This window comes from Miniopterus schreibersii (genome assembly GCF_964146895.1).
Source record: "Miniopterus schreibersii genome assembly, chromosome: 15".
Classification (NCBI taxonomy): Eukaryota; Metazoa; Chordata; class Mammalia; order Chiroptera; family Miniopteridae; genus Miniopterus; species Miniopterus schreibersii.
The window spans coordinates 29,386,357-29,408,919 of record NC_138115.1 but is presented as its reverse complement, the minus strand read 5'-3'; the positions used below and the strand labels follow the sequence as shown (position 1 = coordinate 29,408,919).

The 22,563-nt window shown below is 46.9% G+C and overlaps 1 protein-coding gene across 1 annotated transcript in view; it reads left to right on the top strand.

Moving 5' to 3' along the window:
• The window catches only part of EPHB1 (EPH receptor B1), a 391,986-nt gene that overhangs the window by 314,414 nt on the left and 55,009 nt on the right, over window positions 1-22,563 (top strand). The window contains exons 7-10 of the mRNA XM_081159666.1: window positions 3,850-4,012; window positions 6,387-6,495; window positions 7,351-7,415; window positions 17,432-17,554. Of these exons, the coding sequence (XP_081015792.1) occupies window positions 3,850-4,012; window positions 6,387-6,495; window positions 7,351-7,415; window positions 17,432-17,554 (460 nt within the window). The remainder of the gene's footprint in view (window positions 1-3,849; window positions 4,013-6,386; window positions 6,496-7,350; window positions 7,416-17,431; window positions 17,555-22,563) is intronic.

Genomic DNA, 22,563 nt, shown 5'->3' with positions numbered 1-22,563 from the left:
TCAAAATTAGTGTGGCCTCTGAAATAAGAGATTGTATCTTAATTTTAAACCCAAATGCTTGTAACCAGAATTATTTGCCTATTTGCTCCACACGGCCATGGAATCCTGGTCTTTAGAAGATACAAACACAAATAGAACTCGATCCATTAGATGTCCTGGATTTAATCACCAAAAAAAAAAAAAACCACACAAAAAAAACGGAAACAAACCCACTGGGCCACTTCTTCTAAATCAGGAGTCAGTAAAATTCTACTGCAAAGGTAGTAAATACTTTAGGCTCACAAGCCATAGAGCCTCCATCCCAACTACTCAACTTTGCCTTTGTAGCAGGAAAGCAGTCCCAGGGAATAAAATGTCAGTAGATGCGCGTGGCTGGATTCTACTAAAACTTCATTTACAAGAACAAGTAGCTGGCCATGGGCTGCAGTTTTCCAGCCCCTGAAAGCCCTCCCTGGCTCTCCTGCCCCACATCACCCTCTTGGTTTGTGCTCACGACATCGTCCAATTTCAGCTCTGTGAATGGAATCAGTGAGGCTTTCGCGTCTTCCAACAGCTCATTAATAGAGAGCTCAGAAGCCACCGAGCTGATGACACTCCCAGAGGCTCTCCCATGTTCATCTCTGTCCCCATTTTAATATATTTCCATTCATCATTCTCTCTCATTTACTGTCTTGTAGTGCTTTTCACTCCCGGTGGCAGCTCTTGTAGGAAACCATGGGAGAAGCAGCCCCGTCTGCTCTCGGCTGTCTCAGTGATGAAGCGTTCAGACGTTTACTCGCTTTCCCTATTAACTGTCTAGGCTAGAATGAGTTGGTTTAGGCCTTTGGGAATTTCTACCCTTCAGATTTTAGGATCATTTTCTCATAGAAACTCTTTCAGGCCATAGCGATGTCTTGTGCTCAGTAGATTGTTTCAGATAACTGGTCTGAAGTCGCTGTTTGTTCATTCATTCAGCACTGAGTGGTTGAGCACCCGGGGGTGCCAGCCTGTGCCAAATGCTGGGGATGGAGAAATAAGGGAGATGTGGTCTCCTTCTAACAGCCACAGCCTCTGTCTTCACATACTTATAAAATCAGTCATAAGCAACCAAAAAAAAAAAAAAAAGCAACTTTGCCCTTCGCCTTAAGTCATTTGCCTGAAGTTGATTAATGGTTTTGAAGAGAACAAGGACTGATACTGAGTTTAATCACTGAACTTCTTGAACGTATGGACTGTAAATGATAATGGGTTAATGTTTTGCCCTCAAAATTCAAATGCCAGTAGACTAAAACACATGTTTTTCAGTAAAAGAGCTGCCCAGTCAATGCTTATTTCAAGAAGTGCATACTTCCATAGTTTCCAGTAAAACCAGAGAATTTAGGAAGCCACCTGGACTTTGTAACAATGGGATTTTGTCCTAACTTGCAAGGTGAGAGCATTTTCATAGTTTCAGACCTCAGATCTCTAGCGTGTCAACAGACAGTAATGACCAAAAATCTTGACGAAATCCCTTTGCAGTGGATAGCCTTCTTTCTGCTGGATCCCTGATTGGTGGTGGTGGAGAATCCGCCTGCTTTTTAAATAGATCACATGATAAATGGGTAGCCCTTCCCCAAGCAGTCTCTCCCAGATGCCAGTGGATGGACCCTCCATTAGGGTGCACATGGGCCTCTTTGTAACTTTCACCTGCCTATCGAAGCTAGCCTCTGACCTGTGGTCCCTTACAGCTGCTTCCAAAGCACCCATCACCGCCTCCTGTGCCACCCACACTGCAGATATGCCCACTCACTTGCAGGCTCCTGAACTCCCTTAAGCTTTGCTTTTGTATGCTTTATTCTGTTCTCATGGGATATTCTATTCAGTACCCACTTCCCACACTCATCCATGTGGCTAATTTCCTTTACCTTTCAGAACTCAACTCACGTCACTCTTCTCTGAGCCTCTCCCAACTTCCTTGTCATCTGGGCTGAGTGACCCTTCTGCTGTTCTCCCACAACTCCTTAAGCTGCCCTCTGCCAGGGCACTCAGTCAACACTGTTGCCATCATCTGTCTGTGTTCTGGTCCACGCCACAAAATGTTGTGTCCGCAGAGGAGAGGACCGTGACTTGGTACCTGCAGCCTGTGTGTGGCACTCAGTGTGTCATAACTGTGACTGCCTGGTCAAATGAATGAATGAATGAACACACATCAGGCCGTCCTTGCCTTTGCAAAATAGACTTTTACAAATTTCAGGACAAAGATAATTTCTTATCATTATGCTGTATTTTTCTGTCCTGGCTCAGTTCCCCAAGTTTTATCTGTCACTGGACTGAGGACGTGGCTTAGAGACCTCTCGTCATCAGCTTTCTCCTCATTTGTCACTCTCCCTTGAGAACTGTTATGCCTAGAACTTGTCACAGTACCTCAGGCCTGCACAGGGGACTTCAGGGGCTCGAGCTCTTCATTTTCACTGATGTCCCCATTTTGCTCTAAGATTCATGGTGCGGACAGGAACAAGCCCAGACTCTAAACTCTTGCTCCTGCACACTTGGATCTCCATGATGCTTGTCTGGAAATGATGACAGCAGGCTGGTGTATCCAAGTTGTTGAGAGTGATCTGTAATGATGAAGGACAGCAATGAGGAAAGTTTGTGGCTGGAGTAGTAAGGGAAGCCCTCCTAGAAGAGGCGGCCTTGGGAGGTGTAGGCTTAAGGGATCTGGAGGGCATAGGGGTGCCCTGGACAGAAGCGTTTCAAGCTGGGAAAACAGCCTAATCAAAGGCCCTGTGGCCAGGGTGTGGTCCTTGGAGGGGCAGCAAGGTGGCAATTTAGGGGCATGTGAGGGATTGGAACTTAGTTCATTATGAGGGGTTTGTACGCCCAGATTTAGAAGGTGCTTTTTGTTTTTGTTTTTTTGCTGATAATAGTTTTAGGGAAGGTAAGAGATCTTTTTTAGGAAAGAAATTTAGATTTGGTGGGAAAGGAAGAGCAGAAAAGATGGGAGGCTACAAAATCCAGGCACAAATCAAATGTTGCATAAGATCAGCAGCTAAGAGAGGAAGCAAGTTGCGATGGGTAGAGGAGCCAGAAGGACAAGAAACACAAGCAACATCTGTGCAAACCAGAGGGCACACGTACAGATACCAGGAGCTGTGAAGGACAGGACAGAAGGATTTGGAGAGAATGACAGGAGGGCGGGACTGACCCCTAAATAGGTAGGAGGTGTGAAGACACAGGGCCTGCTTTCCAAGGAGAAGGGACATCCTTCCCTGGAAGATGGTGGAGGGGGAACTGGAATGGGGACCTACCCAGACAGACACAAGTCAAGGTCAAGGCGGAAGCAGGTGTGGGAGGTACTCCAGCCTGGTCTCAGCCTCTTCAGCAGAATGGAAGTACTTGAGGGAGCTGACAGGGTGATCTAGTACAGCCATTGTGAGGAGTGATTAGGGAGATCCTCAGTGAGGAGACGAAAGAACACATCTCAGCAGAAGCAAGGCAGGCATAGGGCGGCCAGTCTGCCCAGGGCGCTTCTGCTGAGGTCAGAGACTGAACAGGGTTTCACAAAGATGGATGTGCTTTGTTATTCTACCTCTGAACCCTGGATGGGGGAGGAGTAGAAGATGACCATGAGCCCTCTGGCCAGGCCCTGAGAGCTCAGTTTTTGCTTACTCTCTTCAGAGTGTAGCCACTCCATGGTCCAGTGCCAATTCTTTGTTCCCTCAGTCCAGGACAGTCTGCCCCCATTCAGAGGGATGGCCTGGGGCTGGCCACAACTTCTAGCGGATCAGCAAAACCAAGAAGTGATGGAACATGGGTGCTCCAGGGTGGAGCAGGCTGGGGGTGCAGCACTCAGGAGGGGGGTCACTGAACACTCCCCTTGCTCTTTTTCAGGAGCACAATGAGTTCAACTCTTCCATGGCCAGGAGCCAGACCAACACAGCGCGAATCGACGGCCTGCGGCCGGGCATGGTGTATGTGGTACAGGTTCGAGCCCGCACCGTGGCTGGCTATGGCAAATTCAGCGGCAAGATGTGCTTCCAGACTCTCACGGACGGTAAGGGGTGGGCTAGCGACCTGGGCACAGGGAGGGCAGTCTTGGTAGGAGAAAAAACCCAGCCCCAAAGAAGTTGCACTTGCAGCCAAGAGGCCAACCTCTAACTGGATTCCAGTGGAATTCCCTTGGAAGGGTTTGCCTTCCCATATGGCTGTATAGGGAGACATCTGTCTGAAGTCCAGCCTGCTTCTGTCCAACATCTGATGAATTTGCCTTTGAAGGGTCTCTGAACATCATTCAGAGAGGTCACTGTGGGTTGTCCCCCCTGTGCACAGCAGACCCACCCATCCCTCACCTGGTTGATGTGCCCTCCAGCCTTTGGGTCGGGGCCCGGATGCCTACTGCTTCACCATTACTCCAACTTCACTCTGTTCTTAGGGGCTGGGAACTGAGCTCACAGCCTCATGAGCCGAGGTCTCCAGGAAGGAAGCAGGGAGACAGAATTTCAGGTGTGGCGGTCCTATGAACCTAACATCTCAGAATATGTGGAGCAGCTTCCTATCTGACCCCAGGAGGTCCTGCTCAGGTGTCTGGCCACTGTTTTCCAAATGGTCCCAAGGCCAGAAAGTCTGTGACCAAAAATATTTCCATCTTTGGGCTTTGTTAGTTCCCTGTCATAACAATTTCCCCCACTCCTCTGAGACCACTCCCTTTGACACTTATAAAAGTGAGATCTCCCTGTAGCCTGAGCAGTGAGCCTGGGTGTGTCTGCTTGGCTGTGTTCACTCACTGTTTTCCTTAGCCAGCCATTTACCATAGTGTATATATTCATTTATCTATATATTATCTCCTTATCTATCTACATTTATTTATTCATTTATGAGCTATTTATTTCCTGATAGTTTTCCAAACGTCAGTCTATTCCCAAGTTCCCAGATCGAAAGCCTTTAATTTTTCCTGTTACTTAAATTCTATAGAAATCAGGCTGCCCTTACATAACATTTTATTCTAGGCCAGCACTCGTACTCTTCAACTAGGCACTTGACAGGGCTTGAGGCTTTCTAATGACATATTATATTTTTGACAATTTAAAAATTCACCAGAAAGATTTAAAAATCAGATGATCTCATATAAAAATCATAATATTAATTTTCCTGGGAACAGTGGTAAGAGGAGCCAGTGCCAGTGGGCATTCCTGGGTGAAGCATTGCTGCCCCTTGGGTGCCCACCACTTCCCAGTCATGTGTTCCTGGGTGCTCTGGTGATGGCTGTCTGGCGCCTGTAGGATTGGACTTTGCAACCCATTTGAGTTTATTTTAGCTGAATTTTCAGTCATATTTTAAGGATGGTGAGATGGGGTAGGAAGACGAGCCAGTTCATTCAGATTAATAATGCTGCTGGTGTGAAAAGAACATGGGCTGTCTTCTTTTCCTTAAGGACTCTGTCCCCCTCTTTGCACCTCACTTACCATCTAGATTTATGGGCACTTGGGCATCAGGATATACACAGGATTAAAAGCCCAAAACTCAAAATGATCTGAGCACCGGTCTCTTGGCAATTCTGCTAGACAAATCAAGAAGTAACAGATTTCTCCCAAGAAGGCTATTCCTTTTACATTGGCAGTTAAGTTTTGTAAACCCAAGAGGGGCTGGATATAAGAGAGTTCTGGTAAGTGGCCAAATTCAGGAGTATTAATCTTAATGACTGAGGTTCGCACATCGGTAGTAATTACGCTCACGGAGGCTTCCAGGCCCCACAGGCAGCACAGAGGTGAGTCTGAAGGTTGATCACAGATGGGTCATTGGGGCAGGAAGACCTGTGGGAAGGTCACATTGTTTTATGAAGTTTTTAATGTATAAAAACATTGTTATGAGCTCCTCACTACAGTTACTTGCATTTTTTTGGCCACATTAATTTTTTAAAAGCATGCATGATACAAAAAGCTCTCAACAGAGGGAAACCGAAACTCCACCTTCAGTGTTTTAAATTGATTTCTAGAGAGTAGGAGGTTTTGAGAACAACGTCCTTGACTTTAGCAGCCTCTGTCTCTACCCACAGAGCTGAAGGCAGGTTCTCAAACACTGGGGAGCATAAGAATCACCTGAATGTTTGATAAACATGCAGATACCCTGCTCCTCACCCAGAGGTTCTGCGATCTGAGTAGGGGCCCAGAAATAGGCATATTTAAAACTTGGGCTTAGGAGATCCTGATGCAGGGCACGGGGAACCTCAGTTCAAGCAGTACTGTTATTAGGGTTGTCAGATAAAACACAGGACAGCCAGTTAAATTTGAGTTGCAGATAAACAATGCATGCTGTTTGGGGCATACTTATATACTTACCTTATACATATATGGTGTCTTTGGATCATACATGGAGTACCAACTGTATGCAAAGAGCATACGGGAGGGTTCTAATGCCTCTTTCTTGCCTAGATGATTACAAGTCTGAGCTGAGGGAGCAACTGCCCCTGATTGCTGGCTCTGCGGCAGCCGGGGTTGTGTTTGTCGTGTCCTTGGTGGCCATCTCCATCGTCTGTAGCAGGTAGGATCTCCACTCCTGCCCCTTACTGCTCTCCTTAGACCCAGGAAACCCCACATTCAGATCTCTCCCAGGTCATTCAGACTGGACAGGGCCTGACCATTCACAGACACACCTCCACTCTCCCGATCATCACTCCATCACATCCACGGTCAGCCTAGATTCTCCAGATTATTTTCTCTGTGCCCAGGATAAAATCCTCTGGAAGAACTGTGCAAGGCTAGGAATAAACAGCATCCATCCTCAAGCTTCATTTTAGACAAGACTCTTAGCGCCCCTTGCACACGACAGTTTTTCGGAGTGACAGTTATAAAATTGCATTTGACCCACTGGAGCATCCCAGCCTGTGCCGCAGCCCATCGTCTGGTTAGAGAGCCAAAGGCCTCTGCAGAGGGCATAAGGCAGCAGGCAGGAGGGGAGCTGCAGAGGAATAAAGGAACTCCAAGTTCCGCAGAAGGGCTGGCCCTGAACACCGTGTGAATTTTTAATACTATTGCTACTGCCTTCGGTGGTTAGCCCAGATTCTGCTGTGCAGAAGCCTGTGGTTGCCCCCCCGCCAAGCAGTGCCGCAGTGCAGCCAGAGCACTAACAGGCATCCTCAGGAGCCTCTGCCCCGAGCTCTGAAGGGGACCCACAGCCCTGCCTGGCCTCTGAAAGACCTAGACTTGAAAACAGACCCATCTGTCCGTAGTGGTGGTCAAGCTAGAGCACTGGTCCACAACTAGAGCTATGCCTACAGTGAGAGTCGCAGTTCCCCATCCCAGGACATGCCTGGGTGAGCCCCCACCAGGACAGGAAGCCTGGGAGGAGGTCCCTGAAGCACAGAGTCTCAAGAGCTCCTCTTCCTTGTGTTCACAGGAAACGGGCTTACAGCAAAGAGGCTGTGTACAGTGACAAGCTCCAGCATTACAGCACCGGCCGAGGTGAGTCAAAAGCAGACACCCACTGATCCTTGGAGAACCACTGAGTGGAACAGGCAAGTGCTTGGAGAGCTCCCTATAGCAGACTGGCTGGTCCCCACCCAGCCCTCTTCCCACCGCCAGCGGCCCAGCACCACCTTTCTTTGCAGGTCCTCAGGGACCACAGGCTGCTGCTCCATCGGCTCTCTGCCCATTGTGGGCACTCATTGGATGCCTGGCAAGTAGATTATCTTTTGCATTGATAAGCCCATATAGGACAAGGAGTGCAGGGAAAGATTGGGTTTAGCAAGTCAATGAATCCTGAAATCAGACACAGTGGAGAAAGATGGAGGGTTCCCTATTAACATCTTCCACCTTATCTAATCCAACCGAGCGGCTGGGGAATGTGTTAACCAAATTCACAGATAAGCCAGAGAACATGAATGTAGGGAATTAAAAAGATAGCAGAGCCCCAGAGGCCAAAGTGCTAGGATATCTCCCAAGTATTTTCTTTTAAAAAGTACCTTAAAAGTTTTCTTCACTCATTATCTTACTCCTCTTTAAAAAAAAAAAAAAAAGAAGACATGTAATGTTTTTATAACTAAAATTGCTCCTCAGCAATGTGTAATATGAAGTCTTATGTCAGAATTATTCTTTTATCTGTATAATGACAACATCACAGGGTCTGAAAATGTCCCACTGGGTCATTCGGGTCACTTTCCTGCCTCCAGAAAACGGTACCCTTAACCCTTGCAGCAGACGTGTTCTGTTTCTAAATAACTCCTTTTAAATTCCACAGATGGCCTCAGAAATCTGTCCTAGCACTTTGTGCTGTGCTCTCTCACAGGCTTCTTCTGTGAGCCTCATCTCACCCAAATCCCTCTGTTGCAATGTAAGCCCTTTTCTCCCTGTTCATGCAGCAGCGAACAGGGAAAACAGACCTTACACACACACACACACACACACACACACACACACACACACACACACACACACACAGAGTAAGCATGCCTTCAATGGGCATTTCTGGGAGCAAAAATGGGCTCAAAGGCAAAGTTCTCATGGATCAAACTCATCTCTTCTCCAAGGTTATGTCTCCAAGACACCCATCCACACAGCAGCTTCACCACAAAGGAGCTCATGTTCTAACATGGCCAGTGCTGGCTCGGGTAGTACACTGAATGCTCAGTAGATAAGATCTTGTTTTCCAGGGGCTTTCAACCTAAGACCAAGAAACTGCCAAGGGTTTGTAGAGGACCAAGCCTGAGGCAGCTGGGCCTCTGTAGACAGTCATGGTTGGGAGGGAGGTGTTGGTTCAGCTGGCTCAGACAGAGGCTCTCCCACAGAGGTTCAGGGCAGCCCCACAATCAGTGGCACAAACCGGGGGTGGGGATTTGAAAGAGTGGCCTATCTCCAAATTCACCCACACTACTCCTAAAATACTCATAGTCCATTTATCCCCCTTTCTTTCCCCTTCCAGGCCACCTTGGGTCTCCATGCTAACCAGATGTCACCAGTGTCAGGGAGGAAAAGCCTACTGTGTTCTCTCTCCTTTCCTACATCCTGACCCTCTGCCCCACTGCAAACTCTACAGATGCTTTTACTCACATTAACCTGTGTGTTAACTCTTGCAGGCAATGCCTTAGCTTCCCCAGCTGGAAAGCAAAGATATTGATTGTATCTATGATTCTCAAATGAAGGTACCCCCTCTGGGGTGCATCAGTATTACCTGCCTGCCTCTTGGCCTTTGCCTCAGGGCTCTGACATGCCCCCCACCCAATGTTTTCTGCTCTTTTCCTAATTGAGAACCATTGTAAAGTCCTTTTCAGATTTAGCATCCTGCTAACTCTCTGGATGAGACATTTAGAGATGGCCATGGGGACATAAAATTGGTAATACCATTTTGAAGACTAAAGATGGCCAAAGGTGAGAATGGGTTGCCCGAGGAGGGAGCTTCCATTTTAAAGGCTTGCAAGCTAAGCCTCATTATTGCTCCTTGGGTGGGGTACAAAGGGTCCCCAATCATCAAGTCAGGGTGCAACTTGGTGCCTTTTTGGCCACTTCAACTTGAGATCTGGACATTCTCCTGCTCTGGGGGGACCAGCTCTGCTGGGGCACCAAGTGGCACCTACATTTACTGAGATGCTTCCAAAGTGCTCACAGAGCTCTTCAGGGGATTTTTGTCACGTCAAAAGCCCACAGAATGAGGTTCCTCTGGTTCCCAGGGTCCACAGAAAAATCAAAAACCCAGTCTGCAGTAATCATGGCCTTGCTACAACCAGTGGGGACAGCTGAAGACATGGTGTTGACAAGCTGCCCAGTCGCCATCCCTGGGACTCGGGGTAGAGGTGGACTTGACATCTTCATGGACCAGGGTTCACTCCCTCCGCTACCATAGAATCTGTCTTCTTTTTAATTCAGTTCACCTTTTATAAATGTCCTTTCCCTCTATTCATAACTGTTCTCTTTTTATCCAGTCTCTGCAACCTGGCTCCTCTTTGTGCCCAGCTCCCTAAACTCATAGTCTCATACACTGAATTGCATTAGTGCATTTCCTCCTGTGGATGTCAGTCCCTCTGAGTAAAGCTATTGCTGTTGGAGAATCACAGTATAAGGACTGTAGAGCTGAGGGAAGACTCAGCACACATATAAGAGGAGAGAAAACAAGGTTCCAATGGAGGATGGGCCTGGCCCAAGACGGGGAAAGGATAGGGCTGATTAGTTATGGAAAGCCTACTCTGCACCTTTATTCTGGTAGCTCACTTCAGCTCATCTAACCCTGACAACCACTCTGGGAAGTAGGCATTAATCTAGGGAGGTAAACGACTTACCCAGGTCACATGGCTCATAGGTGGCAGCGGTGGACTGTACACCCTCTAAGTCCGGCTGCAGAGCCCACGCTCTTCCCATATGGCAGCAGCTCAGTGTGCCTGGTAGTCAACAGCAGGTGACAGTGGGGTGGGGACTCATTCTAGGTGCCCTGGTTGGTGGTTTATAACTCTCTATTCTGGGTCCCAGTGCAGGAGGAGGAAAGGTCCCTAAGGCCTGATCTGAATGTGCGCACGTGTCTATACCGGGGCCATCCACGTGCATGCACCTGCCTGTGATGTGACAGCAACTTGGAGCTCTGAGGGCTCCCTGCCCTGGGAGTGACAGAAAACCTGCAGGAGCACCCCAGCCTCATTCATCAGTGCCCAGAGGGCCTTGCCTCTCTTCCCCGCAGGCAGGACATATGGTGCCCCAGAGAGGCTGACAGCTCCTGCCCTCCCAGACCTGCCTCCCAAGATAATCCAAAAGCTGAAGGAGACATCATATAAATGTTTGCAAATGGAATACCTTCCCTAGCCCATTGAGATGTGGTAGATCTGGTCAATCTGAGAACACAGCGCTCTCTAGGATGTTGGTATATGTCTATCCTCTGTGCCTGCAGCACAGTGAATAGGCATATAAAAGGGGGATTTGGATTTGGGTGAAAGAGACTGTAGGGAAGGCAGATGGGGAAGAGAAAGTGTTCTGGATATGGTGCTGGACGCTTGGAGGTAGAGCCTGGGAGCCTGTGGTTCATGTTCAGGGGTGGGTGGGTGGGGCTGTGGGTTCCCATGGCCAGGAAGAGGCAGGCACATAGTGTGCCCTCATGGTTTATGGGGGCCAGTTCTCAGGAGGTGTTGACTGACTAAAAATGACCTGGACAAGATGATCGGGAGGGCCGGGGTGGGCTTGGGAATCTCTCTTTAAAATGTTCCAGGCGATTCCACATTTAGAAAACACTACTAAGTACTTAGGGGGTTTAGGTAACTACACACTTGATAGTGGTTGACACCTCACTGATTTCTGAGTTGGATGGAGTGTGTGAGGTTGGGAGACAGGAAAAAAAAGGTTTGTTCAGGCTTGGTAAAGCAGCTCTAACGGAACCATCCCCATGTTTCAGGCAACTGCAGATATAACCGTAGAGCTAATATTATTAAGCTTTGAGAAAAGCAGAAACAAATAAGGTATGCGCCCAAAGATTGCAGACTGGCCAACACTCTAATTTTCACATAGGGCAGGAAGGCAGAGCAGTAAGACTGCAGAACAGAAGGGTGGGCTTGATCCCTGCCAGGCTCTTGAAGAGACTGGAGCAGATGGGCTCTGGGCATTTAAAACTGAATGCAGTGATCATTAGTAACCATCACCGCATTATTAAGAAAAAATAATGGGGACCTCATCTCATTCACTGGGGTTACACATTTGATAAATTCAAGAGAAATTGCAGTTTATTTTGGCAAAACTATTTGATTATCTCCTAAGGGAAAGCATTGTAAAGTGGGTACAGAGCTTGTCTTCGTGCCAAGAGAAAGTGGGTTAGTGATGCTGTCAGCCAGGCAGGAAGTCACCAGTTTTTATTCCAGTCCTTGTCCAATTCAATCTCTTGTTTGTTTGAGTGTTTTTTAAATTCATGAGTCAGGTGCAGGCCTAGGGATTCTTATCAAGTTTGTAGGTAACAGTTGGAGGGCGTAACGAACACCGTAGAAGACAGAATAAAAATTCAGAACTATCCATCAGCGTTGAATGCTGATTCGAAATCTGCAAGACAAAATGTTAGAGGGATAAATCCAGAGTCTAGTGTTTAGGTTAAAACAAAAAGGAAGCAGTGTGAAAAAGGAGGAGACCTCACTTGCTATTTGTGAGGGGAAAAAATGTACATATTTAGTTGACTACATGATTAATATGAGTGATATATAGTTGATTTTTAAAAAGCCAAACGCTGTACCTGATGCAGAATAATTCTGTTCTCCAGTTCTGAGCACTTACTGTATTAAACACTTTACTTCTTAGCTAATTTAATCTTCATAACTGCCCCATGAGGTAGATTTTGCATGTGAAAAAACAGAGCACTGTGCCCCAATTCTTTTCATGTCCCAATCACCTGAAGAACTTCATGAGCTGTATTTTTCCTGGAGCTCCCACAGTGCCTAGAACCATGCTGTTTGGGTGTCTAGTCAGGGCTGAGAAAAATGACGGGTGCTCAACAAACCGAGACAGAGGGTTGGATGAGGTCCCTTCCAGGGCCTGAATTTTACATGCAGTTCCCTAAACTGCTTCCCTCTTGTCCTTATAAGGGCTATCTGGATCAAATTTAGGTGAGTCACAAAGTCTGCCCTGGATTCAGAGTGGGAAACAAGGAAACACACTTGCCCATTTTCCATGACTCCGTCAAAACTGTTGGGACACAAGATATCACTGACTGAAAACAACGTAACTCACTACCTCTCCAGAACCATACTGCAGGGTCCGAGGTCTAGGAATCCCCCACCAACTGGAAGGCATCGGGCTCTTCCCGGCACCCTTGAAGCCTCCTAGACAGTCATGCTCTCCATGGACCTAGAGATGTCCATGATTCTGATTTGCTACTTTCTGAATGCACAAGAGGGCCGAAGAGGAGCAGGCTTCTCCTTCAGCTTGTCATCCCTAAATGTCACCTACTGTTTGGACCTGGCCCTTTCCCAGCCTGCTTCTGTTCTGCCCTGAAAACCTGGCACTTGTAAACTTGACAACTGACCTTTTAGAATCACCCCACACATCTGCCAGCATCCCCAGAATTTGTCTCAGTGTTGTCACTTTTGACAGCACTCTGACCTACTGATGTGGGGTCTCTTTCAATGACCAGGAGTTTCCTCTGCTTCGGGGACTTCTCCATACCATGCAAGGAGGCTCTGGATCACGGCTAAGTCATTTCTCCCTAAACTGAATATATTGAAAGCCTTGGTTCATGTTTAAGACTTGGCAAATCTCCTAGAAACTAGGATCCTTTAAAGCTTCGGGCACTCCAGGCTGTGACCCCAGCCACGGTATAAATGGGTTTTGAGGTCAAAGAACAAACATCTACAAATTAGATCTTTAATAGAAATTACTAAACTAGAAGATCATAAAATTGAAGACTTTTTTTTCTCTCTCAAGGCAGTAGCAGTCAGAAGTTTCGATCCATACATACTGTTTTTGTGCCAAAGATATGTAAGGTCTGTTTAAAAAGAACCAGAAACTGTAAAATATTATAAATATATAATATTAACAGTAATAATAATAATGTGAAGCATTGTACAGAGCTTTATAAAGTGCCTCACATTATCGCTCTCTCTTCCATTTGATATTATTATCAGTGCCACTAATAATATTTCCCCAACACTCACAATCTGAGAACATTTTCTGAGCCCTGTCTTCAAATGTTTGGCTCTGCCTGACTCGGCAGCTGACTTGAATTCCTTGTTCACTGTCTGGTGATTCATTGCACTAAATACCACTTTCCTGATAATTAAAAACTGCTCACTGGCAAGTGGGAGCAGGAACAGGCTGATGCAGGATTTATGCAGAAACACAAAATGAGCTGAAAGACAAATGACCTGCTCTGCCGAACTCAAACATTCTTTTCTCTCGTCATCTTCTGGGACTTGAGAAAGGCTAGCTGTAACGCTGGAGAGAGGTCTGGAGAGAAGTGTCACTCAGAGATGAGGCAATGCGTGGGAGCCATTAAGTGCACGTGCTCAGGCAAATAAATCACTGGTCTGATTTAGGACAGAGGATGGCTGCCCCCAGCCAGAGGGGTTGGGTCAGGCCCATTTCCTAGGTCAGCCTCATCAGACCCTATCAGAAGAAAAGCAGCGGGTCTGAGCCATTTGTTAGACTTTGGATTTGAGTTTCCTTTCCTCAATGTAACAATAGTATCCTCAATTTCAGGAAAACAAGTACTGATTGCCTAGAGGGCAGGCGTTCTAATTAACATTGCATCTCGACTCCTAGGTTCCTTGTGACCTCCTCCGGCTTCTTGCAAAACAATCAAACCCCCTGGCTCCAGAATAGCAGCCGTGACACTGTATGTGTGTGTGCACCTGCACACAAACACATTGCATGTATGTGCACCTGCACACATGCACACACTCACACTCCATAATTCTGCAAGCCAGCAAGGTAGCAAACCTCTCTTTGTGAGTAAACTGCACCTGTCATTACAGTGCGAACTTTCTCCCATTTAGGTGCACTTAGTTGCCCATTACCGGCCTAAAAAATCCTGGCACCATCAAGACATGAGCCATTCCCTTCTGGGAACAGCTCCTTCCCAGAACTCATTGGGGCCAATATCTGTAAAGCTCATTAACTGAGAATCCTTTCTCATTCAACCTTATATATGTCTTTACTTGCAAACCACTCATTAGAGCACATTCTAAATTGTTTAATTAATTTCCATGGAAGAGATCCTGTAGGACAGCTTAACATACATCGTTTAAAAGCCCTTGATCTAAAATAACAATGTTATTTTTAAAGTAACTAATATAACCCTAAGTGGCTTACATCCCTCACTGCCCACCCCACTTCACTTCCCCTTCCTACCTCCCCAAACACTTCCTAGAACAATTCACTGGTAATCATCTTGAATAGATCCACTTGTGAGCCCTCTCTGCACCTCAGGCCCTGTGCTAGGCACTGTGCACTATCATCTTTAATATCATCACCACCCCGGGAGGGAGGTGTGATGGCCTCCACTGGCAGAGGAGGAACTGTGAAAAGACATGGATGTGGACTTGTTGTCTTACGCTGGGTTAATAAGAGGCTTTGGGGTTCGGACTTCACCTCTGGACTCCAGCATCTGGGTCCTCAACCTCGTCTCATCTCAGCACAGAATCTGGGAAAAGTCACAGGTTGGTGACATTGACCCCTGTCCCTTTTGCATTTTGAGTGGGTCTGTCGTTGCCTCATCTCGTGCTCTCAGCCCTCCAGTGCACACTGGCAGGCTTCCACCTGCAGCATCTGCGTTTCTTTCCTTTTTTTTAAAGTTATTTATTGAGGTAACATGTATTAATAACACTTAGAAAGTTCAGGTGTACAGCATTGTAATTCACTCTCCGTATACTCTGTTACCATATATTTGACCCCTTTACCCAAATGACTTAAATGCTCTCTGGCCATGGCCTCCCCACCCTCCTGCCCAGCAGGCCAAGCAGCCCCCAGCCAGTGACTGAGGGAATCATGTGTAACATCACGGTCCCTCCTCTGTGGGGTGGGCCAGCTCGGAAGCATGTGGATTTCCACTGGTCCCCAGGGCTTCCCCAGGACTTTAGCCTGCTTCAGTCCCCCCCAGTGGTAAGTGGCTTGAGAGCACACTCTTCGTAGGCTCCCTTCCTTTCCCTCTTACTTCCCCACTCACTCACAGGGACTTCTTGGGATCAACACCCAGAGAAGTCACTTGCCTTCAAAAGGGTTGTGCCTGGAACTGCTGCTGGTTCCAGCTTCGTTAGACACTTTCAACCTGTTCTCAATCCTTCTTCCTCTCCACTTGGTCTCCTTACCAAATGAGATGAACCCCCTCCCTAGTTCCCCTTTTCCACTATTATTAAAGTAGAATCAATCTCTCTCTCCCCCTCCCTCTATTTGCCTTCTCCCTCTCCCTCTCTCTCCTGCGTCCCCAGGGATTAGAACATTCTAGCATAAAGGTGAGGATCTCTCTATTGGAGTGTCCATATTTCAGTCCACAGATCCCAAAGTCCATGTTGTCATCCCCGGGTTTCCAAGGAGCACGCTAGGGTGGTGGTGATCGTCCTAAAGCAGGCCATCTACCGTGCTAGGAGCGATGTTATTCAGAGACTGGGAATAACCCATCTTTCAGAAAAAGCAGCTCCTCTGGGCAGGGCACCTGGCTCTCTTTGGCTTTAAAAAAATATCCCTTTCTATTGTTTCGTCTATTTTCCTTCTTCCTCTGGATTATACTCTGGCACTTCCAATCTTTGAATGAATTGGGGACTAAGCCAACACTAATTTGGGGGAGCTGTAGAGCCATCTTCAGAAGATTTTTGGGTGAAAAATGTCAAATCTAGACCATGCGTGAAGGGCTGGGAGTCACCCGAGGATAAGCTGGAGTGGGGGATGCGGCGCTGAGAGGGCAGAGCTCAGGGAACCAGAGGCCCGGTCTCAGCCTTGGGCCCCAGCCGAAGGCACAGAGCCCTGCGCTCCTCCAGACCTGCCTGCCCTGCTGACCTGACTCTTCCACGGACCAGCCGGCAGCAGCGGGCAGGGAAGATGCCTTCTCTTCACAAGGATGGGATGCTAGACCGTGCTGTTCAGCTTTCGAAGCCTACCCTCCCACCACACACCACCACCATGGAAACAATTTCTATACTTTGCCTAATGACACATCCAACATGTTGAAGAATTACACTCTGAATGAATCCATTTGTTTCTTGGGTTCCATTTCCCTTTTTTTGTCCCCTCTCCTCCACTTTGTGAATCCATTTTTTCTGCAATGACAATTCTCTATTTTGTCCCCATGCACACCTATTTATCTTGCCAGTGTAAACATCAGTGACAAAGTCTATATTCCCTTATGTGTTTCTCATTCACTATTTTATTCGTTTTTCATACTCCAGTGTGTCTGGAGGCAGGGGGGTTCAATTACCATTTTTCTTTCATTCCACCTCATTTTTTCTGTGTAGACGTTGTTCTTTCTTCTATCAGTGTTTTCTGTGCTTTTCTCTCCAGATTTTCCCTTCTGGTATAGTCTTGGTATTTATATCTTGAGGTTTTCTAATAGCAAATTCTTTTTTTTTAATCCACCCTCATCCCTCTTCCAGCCCTGGACACGGCCGTCAGTAATAACCTTAACGGCAGCCTCCACTCAGGAAGGCTGTCAAGTTGATAAATATTGATATCTGCCCTACCATTTTACCACCACTTTTCAGCTAATGCATTGGGTTGGCATCAATCAGCTTCCTTGCCTTCCGTGAGCGCCCGGTAAGGGAACTGGTCCTGATCTGTCACTTATAAGTAATCTGTTCCACTTTTCTTCAAGAGCTCAAATACAGGAGAGAATGTGGAGGAGAAGGAGAGGACAGAGAACCAGGCTAGCGTGGCCCCGAGGGAAGGGAGATGGGGAGCCCAGCAGGGCAAGGAGAGGCAGCCTGGGTGCAGGAGAGGGCCGCCCCCCAGCCAGACCCTCACTGCTGAGGACAGCAGCCAGTGCTTAGTGACCACCGTTCCTCTTTGGGATGTTAACCCTGCTTATCTCCTCCAATAAGGCTCCCCAGGGATGAAGATCTACATTGACCCTTTCACTTATGAAGACCCCAACGAAGCTGTCCGGGAGTTCGCCAAGGAGATTGATGTATCTTTTGTGAAAATTGAAGAGGTCATCGGAGCAGGTATGACTCTCCCCGCCCCCCTCGTTTCTGTTCTCTTGGTGTCCAAACATCTTCTGCCCACCACTCTAGGTGTTCTCTACCATTTTTCTCCCTAGAAGATGAGTTTGACCATCTACAATGTGTTTCTAGGCATCTTTGGGGGACCTTGATCATGGTGGCCATGTCTGGTGTTGCAGAGAAGTCAGCTGTAGTTTTAAAAGATTCAGAAATAGCTCTGGAAATAGACCATCAAATTCAAATAAGGAAAAGGATGTAGGGTACTCAGTTGAGAAGACTTTGAAAGAAATAGAAATATTTTGAAAGCTGGAGCTAGTATCCCACTCACTGACAATGACACCTCCATGCCTTTGGACCAAGATTTCTCCCCATGCGTTCAGTTCTCCTTTCCTACATGCGTGCATTTGGAGACAGACCATGAGGAATTGAAGAGGAACCACTGTTTCCAGAAGAAAACCCACCCATAACCACATTTGCTACAGAAGATCTATGATATGAATGGTAACACAAGACGAGTTTCACTCTCAAGAAACGTGTGTTCTCTCATGCATCTTACTGCATTGGAATAGAAACCCAGCCCAGCAGAGAACTAACTGCCTGAGATGCTCTCAGGAAATCTCACCTAAAGACTGATCTAGAATGTTCATCGTCCTTCAGTGGATCGGTGGTTGAGTCAATGTGACAGTGAACCCAGTCTTAGTAACATAAGTGAGCAAAATATCATTACTTTGTAAGCAACCTCTTTATTGCCTCTGCTGCTGCTGCTTCTTTTGAGTCTTCTTTAAAGATATGTCTGCTTTGTGTCTCATTCCTACCTTTATTCTCTTCTACAATGTCCTTTGTCTTTTTTCTTCAATTCTTATTAGCCATTGTTCAAGCTCTGGTCACACGCATATGCCTCAGTCTTCTTTAGCCAAGGAGTTGCCTCTTCCAATAATATTTTATCTCCATAAAATATGTTTAGTCGAAGTCTTACACACGGCCACTTCATATATTATCTTTAGGGGAAGGTCACCATTCTTCCATTCCCTGCCTCCCTTAATGCACTGAGGGGTCAAAAAGCCATCTGTGAAATTGGAAGTCGCGTCTGAAAGCTTGCCCATTAGGCCATCCTTCCCACGCCCTGGTGTTCCGCCCAGAGAGCTCCAGCCTCACGGCATCACCGCGGTGGGTGCTGGCACGCTCCCTGTGAGGGCACCACTCTCCTCCCCCGGCCCCTCAGGAGCTCCGGCCGGCTGGCCATAATCTGATCCACATGAGTCCATACATATTTCCCATTGACTTTCATTAAATATGTTACTGAACCACGACTTTCACTTCTGTGCAGATAATTTTCTCTAACTCCTTAGACGCTGACATATTTAAGCATCTTGCCTTGGAAGGCTGGAGACCAGATACACTGGAGTACTCTTAGGGGCTCGGATTTCTCCAGCGAACCTGAAAGAGTGTTGGGGAGGCAGACGTTCAGCCCTGCACCGTTTCCCTACATTATTAATTGTTGTTATGTCATGTGGTAATGGTGCTGGTGATTTTAATGTTGTTATTTATGTCATGTGCTTAGAGCAGTGTGTCCTGGACTGCATTTCATCCCAGAGAGCACACATCAGCCCCTTTCTGCCTTTGTCAGGGGAGGGGTAAAAAGCCTTCTCTCTTATGATCCTGCCAAGGAGATACAATGTGGGGTGAGCTCTCCGACTGCTGGATGCCTATAAAGGGGCAGTTGATGGCCCTGCTTCATTCTTCACCTTCCATTTTTGTGTAGCCTTAGCTCATGTCTGTGTATTCTGCTCAGAGAAGCTCAGCCCTCTTTGTGGCTCACATGGTGCTGGGGAAGGATTAATACATTTAGCAGTTTATAAGATGCCCAGCAGCTTGGGATAAAGATCTCTGCCTGGTTGCTGCTGACCACCCTCAACCAGACACCCATCTCCTCGAGATTAAGAAATCCCAGAGCTAATCCGTGTGGATGGCAATTCACTGTGTGTAACTTAGTGCCATTTTAACGAAGACACTCTTGGTTGGGGCCAATCTTTCTCCATTCTCCAGTTCTTTTTCTCCTTTGTCCCTACTCTCACTTCTTCCACACCCTGCCTCACTGAGACTGGCTTCACTTTGTGCTAAAAGAGCTGGTGTGAAGGTTGAGTTCAAAACAAAAATTTTGTAAGGTAAGATCTATACAGTGTATTTGGAGCAAGGGGTAAAAACTGGGTTGCAAAATGGTAATGAAACATGAAAAGAAAAATCAGAAGTCATTTGTCCTTCCTTCACTTATTTCTTCATCAGGCTCTTCCTGAATATCTCTTGCATGCTGGGTGTGGAATTCTAGAGGTGCACAAACCGGTCTTTCCCTCATAGGTTTGATAGTCTTAGTGTCAAACAGACCAGTAATAACGTGTTCGGTACTTTATGCCATCCCCGACAGGTGTGTACAAAGTATTGGGCCAACACAGCAGTGTTCAGCATTATTTTGGGAGTGGGTGGGGGGATCAAGAAGATTTCACAAAGGAGATAACATTTGGCTTGAGCTTTCAAAGGTAAAAACTAGTAGAAAAAGTAAGTTTTTGTGAAACTCATGAGATAATGAGACAGAAGAGGAAAATTTAATGAGTAAAGGGAGAAAATTAACATGACTTTCCAGAAGTGGTGTACTGGAACCAGGTTCACTACCTTGCAAGAGCCAATAGTGTGCATCTCTTTCCAGCCCCATGTTCAGCCACTTCGTGTTGGTTGCTTGACATCAGTCATGGTAGGAGTATTTACACCATGGGCATTGGCAAATGCTACAAATCAGGGGTATTCATTTCTTTGTTTTCTGGAGAGCTGGTAGTTGAACACTGACTAGCACAGTTTCAGGCTATGCAAGGTTATTTCAAAGAAGTCGCAAAGGAACCAGCCTATGCCTGCTGAGTTAGAGCCAGAGGAGAGGATCATGCTTGTTGCAGGAGGGATTAAGTTGAGAGTGCAAGATATTTATTAATTAAACATTGATTCTGTGCCTGTGACTGGCACAGTGGATTCTAGAAAATACACTGAATGCCTAGCAATCCTGTTCTGCAGGGGTAATTGTCTAACATAGAAACACAGTGCCACTCCATAAGAGTAGGATGGGTGATTCAGAGCTAAAACAAGGGTCCCAGAGAACATGTAGGTGGAGATGGGAGAAGGAGAGGCTTGATGGCAGGGAAGGAGCCAGGGAAGAGGGACTTGGGGGTCTTTGGGTGGGCTGACACTCTGTGTAGCACATCCTGAAGACAAGGAGGGGAGAAGTCTTCTGGGGAAGGATTTGTTACGAATAAGCATCGAGCATTGAGGCTAGAGAATCAGGTTGAGGCCTAGACACCCAGAGACTGTGGTATGATTTTTATCCTATAGAAAATGGTGAACTCCTGCAGGTTTCTGAGCAGGGTGAGTGATAGGAATGAGGTGGGGAGATGAAACAGATAGATACTGTGTTTGGATTGGACTGGAAGGGGTGATGGGAAAGGGTGGGTACGACCTTGGAGGCATAGAGACCAGTTATGCGGTTTTGCCTGGAGAGGGTTTGATACAGCGATGCTAAGATCCAGGGTGGTAAGGCTGCACTGAAGTAACTAAACTGATTTAAACTGGAATGTATCCCATCATGGTGAATGGAGTGACAGTTGGGCTTGGTGACTGGAGTTGATGGAAATGTGGCATGGAGAAATGCCATGGCCAAAATAAAGGGGTATCGGGTTAAACATCTTGAAGGGAGAGGGAGGCTGTCAGCCCCTTGGGTGTGGGAAGTGGTGGTTGTGCAGGAAAGTAAAGGCCAATAGAGTAAAATCTAGAAATTATGAGGTTGAAGAATTGTATCAACTGCCAAAGTTTCTTCTAAAGTTGTGGAAGGTATTGAACAAAGGAATAAAAAAGTAATTATGAGTCAGGTGTGATGCCATTCAAGAAGACTGAATTATAATTATTCATTGTCATTATGTAATTATTTGTTTAATGTCCATCTTTCATCACCAAGCTCAACATTCTGTGGGGACAAGGGGACATGAGTGGTTTTGTTAGTCTCATGCCTAGCCTGGTGTGCTCAATTAAGTATTGGTTGTATACGGTTGAATGAAAGTAGATCCTTTGGGGAAAATCATTACAGGGATAAGAGCTGGGTAGAGTATGAGAGAATGAGGAGAGACTAGCAGGGGTAGGGAAGATTTTTTCTGCCAAGGGCCATTTGGATATTTATAACATCATTCGGGGGCCATACAAAATTATCAACTTATTAATTAACTATGAAAAAAGCTCCTAGATTTATTGAATTAAGAGTCCCACCTGTGGTTGCCTTGGTAGGACCAGACCAAATGATACGGCCCTTGGCCTGGATCTTCCCCACTCCTGGACTAGAGAGAGGTGGAGTAAGATCATGGGTGCTCCGAAAGTGGCCCCGTGGAATGAAGGAAGGCCAACCCTTCCTCTTCTCCCTGATGATAATGGGAAAGTTGAAGTCTCTGTAGAGAGAGGGCAGCAGGCCATCCCGTGTCCTTGGAGAATAACAGCTCTTTGTAACGGTGAATCTGACTGACAGAGGTCATCCACAGGTCACTCCCAGTGCACTCCCAATGGTTGCTTCTGGTCATTGTGATCAGTAGACTGGCCCAGAGCATACACCAGGGCTGCCACATATGGCTGGGCCCTACAGCATCAATGGCACTCCTGGATTGTGCAGTGTGTAACCTATATAGCTATGCAGCAGCCCTGAGCGTGACTGTCAAGTACATGGAAATGTTGGTAGAGGTGTCACCAGAAGGTGTCATCCAGGGGAAGACATGCCAATTGTATTTTAATTAATAAACACATCCTCCTCTGACTGCAGCAGCTGCTGATTCAGCATTTCCCACATGGCTTATTGTGAGGGAGAAGGCTTGTGGTGGGAGGGTCTGGGCAGGGAGCTGGGGAGAGGGGATTTGCAATGTGTGCCAGGGCCGGCCCAGCAAGGCCCGCCACCTCTCTCTTTGAAGAAGAGGATGGGTTTCTTGGGGGTGATTTGG